Raw genomic sequence first — 8,822 nt, forward strand, 5'->3', positions numbered from 1 at the left:
CAGAAGAAGAGTTACCTGCCCTTGACCTTGAATGGGCAAGTATAAATGGAGGGAACAAACATTCCAAAATAAGCATAGTATAAACAAATGCATCAATAGTAGAGTGCCTAAAAGCTATGGGTTGAAATCACAGCTCCACTAGCTGTGTCAACTTGGCCAACTTACTTAACGTCTTTGAACTTCTGTTTAAATTCTTAAAAATCTAGATGATAATATCTCCCTTTCCAGGGGTTGAGAGGATTGAATTAAATCATAATAAACAACAGACACATTCTAAGCTCTCGATCAAGAAAAGTAATCACCTATAATGCAGTAAGCATGAGTCACTTTTGGCAAACAGTAGTAGTTAACTTTGCCAGTTTTGATGAATAAGGGGGTGAGAGGTCTGGAAAGGTAACTGAGACCAGACCAAGATAGGTCTTTAAAGATTAGTAAAATTTTGGAAAAATGAGAGTAGAGAGATCGAAGTCAAAGTTTGTGCAGAGAGGAGAAAGACAGAAACAGAGAGAGAGAGATTGCTTTAAAAAATGGGTAGAATTGGGCAAGTTACTTGGAACACCTCTGTAATTCATTAATGTTTTTATTGTCTAGCAGACCCATTATATTGTGAGCTTCATGAATGTCTGGATCACATCTATTCTGTTCACCAGCCTATATCCAGAACCTTGTACAGTTCCTGGCCCATAACATGCACTTCATAAATATTTGCTGAATGAATGAATCATGATGATAGGAACCAAGTAAAAAAAAGATTCCAAGAATTCAAGCACAGATGACTGAAAGAATACAGAGGATTGTTAGTGCAGAGGTAACAAGTTTAAATTTTGGACTCTATGAGTTTGAGAAGGCTGTAGTGCACTCTGGTGTTCATATTTCACAAAAGTCGATGTGCGGAATTGGAGCTCAGAAAAGCGGTGAGGCTGGAGTTTGTGGGACTGAGATTCATTAGCATACAAGTAACAATCGAGACCACGTGGGAAGGTTTTAAATGGGAGACACCCCCGGAAGTGGTGCCACTAAGACGCGAGTCGAGGAGAGACGTAGTACGTAGTACGCGGAGAAATAGCTGTAGTTAGAGCTAGGGCAAAGGACGAGAGCCAGGGGGTAAAAAAAGATTGAACGTATGAGACTGGTTTCAGGGAGATAGAGGACCGTACCAAGGAAGGAGTGACCATTTTTTCAGGAGCGGGAAACCAGCTACGCATGGTAAGACTGTAAAGATGTGTAATTGATTTGAACTTCCGGAAGTTGGTGGCTTTGGGGTGAGCGGTTTTAAAGGGTGCTGGGGAGTTAAGTCAGATTGCAGGGGTAGTTAAATTGCTTCAGCTTGAATCGCAACTAGTTTATGACCTTAACAGGTTATTTGTCACTCTGTCTTAACTATAAAATGGAGATGATTACCTCTTAGCTTTATTGCAAGTAATAAGTTAATATGGGTTAGTGCTTAGAAAAGTACCTTGCTCGTTGTCATCACTCTGTAAAAGACTAGCTATTGTTAGAATGTCGCTCTAGTCTAATTTTCGTTTTAGGTCCATAAGAATGGAGGAACTGGATGAGCCGTTTCCACAGAATAGTGCGAAATCAAATAGTGAATAATCTTAAATATACTACTGAGATATGGGGGTTTATTTCACTGAGGATCGATTTTCCAGAATGTTCCAGAACTCTAAACTGTTCTCTCTCAGTCATGCGCAGTATGGTGGCGCACCCTTTTCCAAGCTCCACCCTTTTTTCCAATAGCCTGCCGAGCAGGTGGGTCTTTTGTCGCGTTTCTCATTGGTCTTCAGCTTGCCTTGGCCCCGCCTTTAAAAGCAAAGAAGTCTCCCCACTGGATCTTTTAGACAGATTCTTTTTTTTTGCTTGTCCGAGGGTGCGTGGTAGGAAAAGTGTGGATACTTTGAATATCTAAGCAAAAGCAAAGTAATTTTTTTCCTCCAAACTAAGTAAACAAATACCAAACAAGTGCATATATAAAGCGGAGGGGAGGGGATGGTCGGAACTGAAGGGAAGCGACTTAAGGTTGAAACATAGGGATCCTTTAAACAACGGACCAAGCTACTTCCGGGAGAGAATGGGCGGGTAGAGAATTCCGTGTGTTTGGCGGGTTTCGCTGCCATCCTAAATATTTGGTCCTCCCACAGCGGCAGGAGCCGGACACGTGAGTACGTAGAGACGCCGCCACTGTCAGAACTGACTACATCGGCTTCCCAGATGGCCATGGCTGTGGTGAGTGCCGGGACTGCGCGGCGGGCGCCTGGGCGCTCGGGCGCCCTGGCTCTAGCGGCTGAGGGGAGGGATGCGGGGGGCCTGGCTGCAGATCACGTGGTTAAGTGGCGAATCAGGGCCTGGCTCGCCGGGCTCTGGGGCGGGGCCCGCTCTCTGCAGACCCCCTCCATGCCTACCCTCCCGACCCCCAACTCCCACCCAACGCGCGACCCGCAGCAGCCGTGCAGATCTTCTTCGGTGATGGAAAGGACCGTGAACTGGGAACTAGCGAAAGGCGGGAATATTGCGGTCTGTTGTTTATGACTTGCAGTCTCCTTTTCTTTATCATCTTCCTCTAACTTTTGGTTACCTAAAAAAGAAATGAAATGGGTTCTTAATTCGATTAATAGGCTGGACTCGGTAAATAGATGGGGAAGAAGATTCTTAATCTTCCTGAAGGAGAAAACTCCAACAGCGTTTCTTTTCTTCAGTTTTACAATTCTTTACAAACGCCGGTGAATTTTTATGTGGTGTGTGAAAGTTTTCTAAGTACCGAGTTTTTCAAGTAGTTCATTGAACTTTATTCTTATTCTTTTTTTTTTTTCTTTCATTCAACAACTTTTGCTTTTGGCCATAATTTATCGCTTGAAAAGAGAACTCAACGCTTTCCTAACTTATTCAATGGCAAATCCTTCACCCCCGTTTTTTTTAAGGTGCAGCATTTTTTAAAGTGAATATTTTGTAAAATATTGAAAGCCTAAAGTACTTGAAGTACCAGTTGCCAAGGAAAGATTACAAATTTATATTAGAAGTGAGAAAAAAAATCAAATTCACTAACAAGGGATGAGTATGTCCTAAACATGTGTACCTAAAAATAGTGAAAATTTTTAGAAATGGAAACTTTTGAGCTCTAACCTTTAACATGTCCAAATTTATATGGAAGAATGTGAACTGCGTATGGAGCTATGAAGTGTTTGAAATAAACCATTAGCTCTGTTGCTGGTTTTGTGTTTTTGAGGGGTCGGAGGGGTGATAATGCACACTTCTGAAATTTTTCTTGTAGGATTTTAAAACTTATGTAGATCAGGCATGTAGAGCTGCTGAAGAATTTGTCAATATTTACTATGAGACAATGGACAAAAGAAGACGGGTGAGTGTTATAGACTCTACTACTCTTTATTAAATACCAGTTTTTTTTTAAGCCAGCCATTCATCTGACTTGCATAAGTGCTAACTGTGGACTTGTTCTTTAAAAGTGCATTGCTTAAGGAAGGGCTAGTAAGGTATTATGGAAGTGTGGGCTCTGGAGTCACATACCAGCTTTGTGTGTATGTATCTCTGTGATCTTGGGCAAGTTGCTAACCTCTCTTCACCTCATTTTATTTTTAAGATGGTAGTGAGACTCAATTGAAATACTGCACTTAACATAGGACCTAACATGGATTTATTTAAATATGTTATATTTTCTCAGTCCCATCATTTAACTAATTTAGTTAAAACAGTATTTGTACTAGTGAAGGGATCTGCCATTACAAGGAATATTCCCTGATTTGTCCCTTTAATTGCATATTAATAGATACTTTCTGATTAAAGCTCACAGCTGTAGCTGGCACTCACAGAGTCCACATGGCTTGGATACTTCTAGTCTTCAACAAAGCAACTTCTCACTTCATCAGTTTTTTTTTTCATTGCGATTTATCCCTGAGCCATATCTTCTAAGTAATTTCAGTATGTGCTTGAGTCTTGCCTAGGTCTCTTATCAGCAGAGGACTGTATTTTAGAGAACTTTCTGTGTGCTGCAGGTACAGAAATTCTTATCTCTAAAAAACTTTTTTTCAAGGCAGAAGATAAAAGAAGTTCCTAGTACTGATGTTTGATAACATGAGACAGGGGCAAGGGATATGATAATGGGTGTTTATTGTGCCTTGCTGCTTTCCAAAGTAAAGTAGCAAAAAGAAAGGCAACATAGTTCATTACCAGAGTCAAGATATGTGTTGGCTTTTTAATCCGAGACAAATTTTAGAATTTAGCAAATGATCTGTCTTGTGGCATATTAAGCTTCTGTGACTAACTCCTGTGACGAAAAAGTTAACTGTTGAATTTTGCCTTATTAGAGCCTTAAATTATTTGACTTATCAAAAACTCTGCTTTAGCAAGTACTTGTGACTCTTTGGAACTAAATATGTGGTAGTGGTAAAAGGAACTACTACTTCCTGACACATATAACATTAAATGGTTCAAACATTAAATGACTCATGTATATAAATACTAGGATTGAAGTGATAGGTAGGGCCTGATTAATAACTTTGTTAGTTCTCAGAATTAGAAAAGGGAGGGAGACTAAAACTGGTTTTGGGCTGCAGGTGCCTGATACTTGTGAGCATTTAATTCTTTTTAATACAGAAAGCAAAAATTTAAAACTCGCTTCCAGGTTGGATGTAAAGTTTTCTCATTGTAGCTAAAGAGAAATATGGAAAAGTATATTTAGTTCCTAGTTTATTAAGAGTAGGTTAATATCTATTTAAGGCCAAGATTATAAGGGAGACACCTTGTTCACGTTGTCTTCCAGTGGAAGAGGGCAGGGGAGTAGAGATGGAAGTTGAACAATGAAAATGTTTATATACCACCTGTAACCTTTCAGTTCATTTCTATAAAATGCTTACCCAGAAACAAAAATACTTCCTTTTTTATATTTTCTTTCTTTGTAGGCACTGCCCAGGCTCTATCTGGACAAGGCCACTTTAATATGGAATGGAAATGTTGTTACAGGCCTGGAAGCCCTAGCTAACTTTTTTGATGTGTTACCTTCTAGTGAATTCCAGGTCAATATGTTAGATTGCCAACCAGTTCATGGTAAGATCATGGTCTTTCAAGGTACTTCCTTTGTTTTCCTTTAGTTCGCGCTGAGCTTTAACACCAGAAGCAGCAAGCAACTTTTAGTGGTAGGAGTATACTTTTCTGAGCAAATCCAATATTATGAAAAATTCAGCTGTCAGACTTTTGGTCTGTCTTTAGATCTGTCTCACTCCAGTGGCTCACTAGTAAGTTTTGGTGGATTATGTGATTATTGCTTATTAAAAGTTATGTGTGAAATCGAGACGAAGTGTGATTTTTTTTAATGGAGAGGAGCAGTTACCTATTTTCTCTAAATAGCTGCTTTCTGTGCCTTGAATGTCTCCAGAGAAAAATTATGCCATATCTCCAATTACCTTACAACTTATTAAAATTTCAAAAAAGAAACTTTCTCTGTTATGTGAAAGGATGACTTTTGGCGAGACAGAATTAGATTCAAGGTAGATCGATGCCGTTTTTAAGATTGACTTAGGTGGGCCCTAAGTACTTAAATAGTAGTTTAGGGTGATTTCTTTTTCCTTTATAGTTCTTGAAAAGAATAGTGGCTTAAGCAAAATATGAAAATGTTCTGTTAGAAACCCAACGAAATATTAATATACAGGAACCAAATCATCCTATGCTAAATATAAGCTCTTTATTTTAAAACTATAGAGTACCCAACATTTTTCTGGATGGAAAATAATTTTAGAATCTTTGAAATGATTATTTAGTTTTCTGGCTTTGGGCGTGCATGCTCATGAGCATGATCAAAGTAAAGAAAGTTTATGAAACTCTTGTTTAGTGTTAGGTTCAAATCAATGCAATTTAAGCCTGAAAATCTGCTTATTTAGAGATAGAAATCAACCTCTTTTCTTTTTTTGTGTGTGGGTGAAGAGCAAGCGACTCAGGCCCAGACTACAGTTCTCGTTGTGACCAGTGGAACTGTGAAGTTTGATGGAAACAGACAACACTTCTTCAATCAGAACTTCCTGCTGACTGCTCAGTCCACTCCTAATAATACTGTGTGGAAGATTGCAAGTGATTGCTTCCGTTTTCAAGATTGGGCTAGTAGCTAAAGGGGGCAAAAGTCCATTCTCCTTTGGTCCATTAGTTCCAGCAACACAAATTTATATGAATTAATTCATTTCATTGTGGAAGCACTATAAAGTAGTACATGCTGATTTCTTTAAAATTTGTTTTCATAGCAGCACCTTTTCTAGCAGCTGCCAGTTTGGGTCCTTGCCCTTAAGAGCTTTAATGATAGTTTTTTACATGCCTTATATACATTTCACTAATAACGTTCTAATAGTAATGTTATACACCCGTGATCTCTGTACTGATATACTCACTGTGAGCCCAGCCTATCGCAAAAATGAAGCCCTTTTATAATACTGTCTATGGGATATCACCACAACACCACTCTGGGAGAAAGTGCAGTAGTTTTTGTTCTTGTTAGGTTAATTTTGCGTTAGAGCACATACCTATTTTCAGTAAACACTGGTAATACACTTTAAGTATAAGGTTTTTCAAATCAGTCCAATGAAAGCATTACTAATGTAGGTCTGCATAACTACTCTGACATAATTAGAATTACACGTAGAGATATTCAGTAGTCTTTTTGTTAAGTACTGTTTTTTATGTTGACGTGTTCTTAGGAAGTGAATCTACTAGAGAGGTCTAAAATATTCTTAGTTGATCCATGAACATTGGATACATTCAGTGACTTCAAAGCAAAACTTCTTTAAAAGATTTTTTTTGGCAGCTCCAGGTTTACATCTTTAGGCAATGAATAGTTGTGGGACCAATAGCTTTAATGGGAGAATGAGGAGTGAGAAATACAAAAATCCAAGGTTGGCCAAAAGTTAGGTGGAGTGGCCAAATGAAAAGCTTTTGGTACTTGTTTTCTACCTTCTAAAAACATAGCCTATTTTTATTTTTTTATTATTATGATTTACACCTACAGCACCTGGTCTTCCTAGGTGGTCTCCCATCCAAGTACTATCCAGGCCCGACCCTGCTTAACTTCCGAGATCAGACGTCAGGCTTATTCAGGGTGGCATGCCATAGACCATGGACCATGGCTCCACTGGGGCACGAACCCAGGACCTTCTGCGTGTAAAGCAGACATGCTAACTGCTACACTATGGAACCACGTCCAAATATAGCCTATTTTTAGGATTTAAGTCATTAAGGTAATATCATTGCCAAATGGTCACAAGTGTCACTTTTGTTCTAAAAATGATTTTTAAAGATTTTTCCAGTTTACCTCATTATCAATATATATCTCAATATTCAAGAACTTATGGGGGGGTAAAATGTCAGCAATAAACCTGACCCTATAGCAAGGTCTGACAGAAAGTTGGAAACAAAGCCATTGCTATCTCTTTCTCACACCCTTAACTTCTAAGTCTTCCATGTGAACTTCAGGCCAAAAGTCTCCTATATATTATCCACCCCCAAAGTAAGTGACTTGTTTCCTGTGTGTCACACCATCAACTGCGTTATCATTTTTTATTGAAGATAAAATATTTAATTTTATGATTTGTTCTTCCATATGGCATTGTGAGCAAGTTTGTTTTAAAACATGTTCCTGTTTTGTGGCTCTTTGTCTTTTTTAACAAGAAAATAGCAGCAGATCTCCATAAGCCCCTAAACTTCAAAAGAACAAATTGATTCATCGAATGTCTCGATGTCTAAAGAGAAATAAATAGAGCTTTGGTTTTTAGTTAAACTTTAAACGTTTTTCCATTCTTGAATTTATTGTTTTAAGGCTTTTAAACTAGATGTGCCAGGTTTGTTTCTACATTGCAACTCAGTGTTTCTTATCACTTCATTCAAAAACCAGTAATTCATTTACTCTTGCCCCAAACTTTACACTAATATTTCTGGTATGTTAACAAAATAGAATTAAATAGGAGAAGGGGGTAGAACTGAAATTTAGAGCACTCCTTCTTGTACTAATCAAAGCGTATGCATTATATTTTATTCAAAGTGAGCTTATTCTGAGTGGATTGGCTTTTTAAAACCACAGCTTTAGCAACAACAATCAGAGTGCCCAAACTGTGTCCTTTTCCTTATAAAGAGCAATCTCAAGTAAAAGCTGCATACAATAAGCAATAACTGAATTGAGTGGTTATATACTATTAATGGATTATATGTTTTAAGAATTGTATATTAATTGCTTTTTCCAAACTATAACTTTTAAATGGCTGGAACTACTCTTATATGGACTAGACTGTATTTTTGACATGCACATATTTTTGTAACTTGAAAAAAAATAAAATTTGCCTTGATAAGATTTTCAAGTTTGTTTTAAGGTCTTTTGATTTTTTTAATAATCAATGGCCTCTTGGATTGATGAAATACAGTGGATAAAAATGGTTAAGAATCAACTTATGTATGAATTCATAAGAATTAGTGGAAGCAAAAGGCTATAATTTTGAGACTAATAACTCATGACTCAAACTCTGTCACCATGTTATTGGTATTTCATGACTAGCTCGTGTCTGGAAGAGCCACAGACCCTATTTTTAAGCCTGCATGTTCCTTGGTGAATAGGAATCATAACATTTTCCTAGTTTTTGAAAACTACTTAATGTATGGTGTGTTTAAAAAGATAGTCACAATGAGGTTAAAGAGTAAGTGCAGTGTTTGAGAAAGGAACAAAAGTCAAAAGCCAAGAAGGTAGTATGATTTCTTTTAATCTGGAATGTTGTTGGAATGACTTGCCTGAAATTAGTGAGGTAGAAAATTTGATAGAGGGGGATTTATTTTTTTTTATTTTT

General features: G+C 37.8%; 1 protein-coding gene and 1 pseudogene across 2 annotated transcripts; one reads left to right on the forward strand and one right to left on the reverse strand.

Annotated features, from left to right (window-relative positions):
* The first annotated feature begins 2,031 nt into the window (after nt 1-2,031).
* On the forward strand, nt 2,032-8,342 carry NXT2 (nuclear transport factor 2 like export factor 2). Of its 2 annotated transcripts, none has more exons than XM_011374322.2 (4): nt 2,032-2,226; nt 3,269-3,355; nt 4,914-5,058; nt 5,932-8,342. In XM_011374322.2, the coding sequence occupies exons 1-4, from the start codon at nt 2,212-2,214 to the stop codon at nt 6,111-6,113; spliced, it is 429 nt and encodes a 142-aa protein (XP_011372624.1). In that variant the 5' UTR covers nt 2,032-2,211; the 3' UTR covers nt 6,114-8,342. The 2 variants fall into 2 exon arrangements, with proteins under 2 accessions (XP_011372624.1, XP_011372623.1); XM_011374321.2 differs by lacking the exon at nt 2,032-2,226 and adding an exon at nt 2,361-2,514.
* LOC111729070 lies at nt 6,992-7,106 on the reverse strand (annotated as a pseudogene).
* Nucleotides 8,343-8,822: the final 480 nt, after the last annotated feature.

The sequence above is a fragment of the Pteropus vampyrus genome, unplaced genomic scaffold (genome assembly GCF_000151845.1).
Source record: "Pteropus vampyrus isolate Shadow unplaced genomic scaffold, Pvam_2.0 Scaffold244, whole genome shotgun sequence".
Taxonomy (NCBI): domain Eukaryota; kingdom Metazoa; phylum Chordata; class Mammalia; order Chiroptera; family Pteropodidae; genus Pteropus; species Pteropus vampyrus.

What these genes read in the sequence shown, in the direction of transcription:
- NXT2 (XM_011374321.2), top strand. Translation starts at nt 2,395, where the DNA reads ATGCCTACCCTCCCGACCCCCAACTCCCACCCAACGCGCGACCCGCAG. An exon ending in CAATGGACAAAAGAAGACGG is followed by an intron (nt 3,356 to 4,913) that starts GTGAGTGTTATA and finishes CTTTCTTTGTAG; the next exon opens with GCACTGCCCAGGCTCTATCT. An exon ending in AGATTGCCAACCAGTTCATG is followed by an intron (nt 5,059 to 5,931) that starts GTAAGATCATGG and finishes GTGTGGGTGAAG; the next exon opens with AGCAAGCGACTCAGGCCCAG.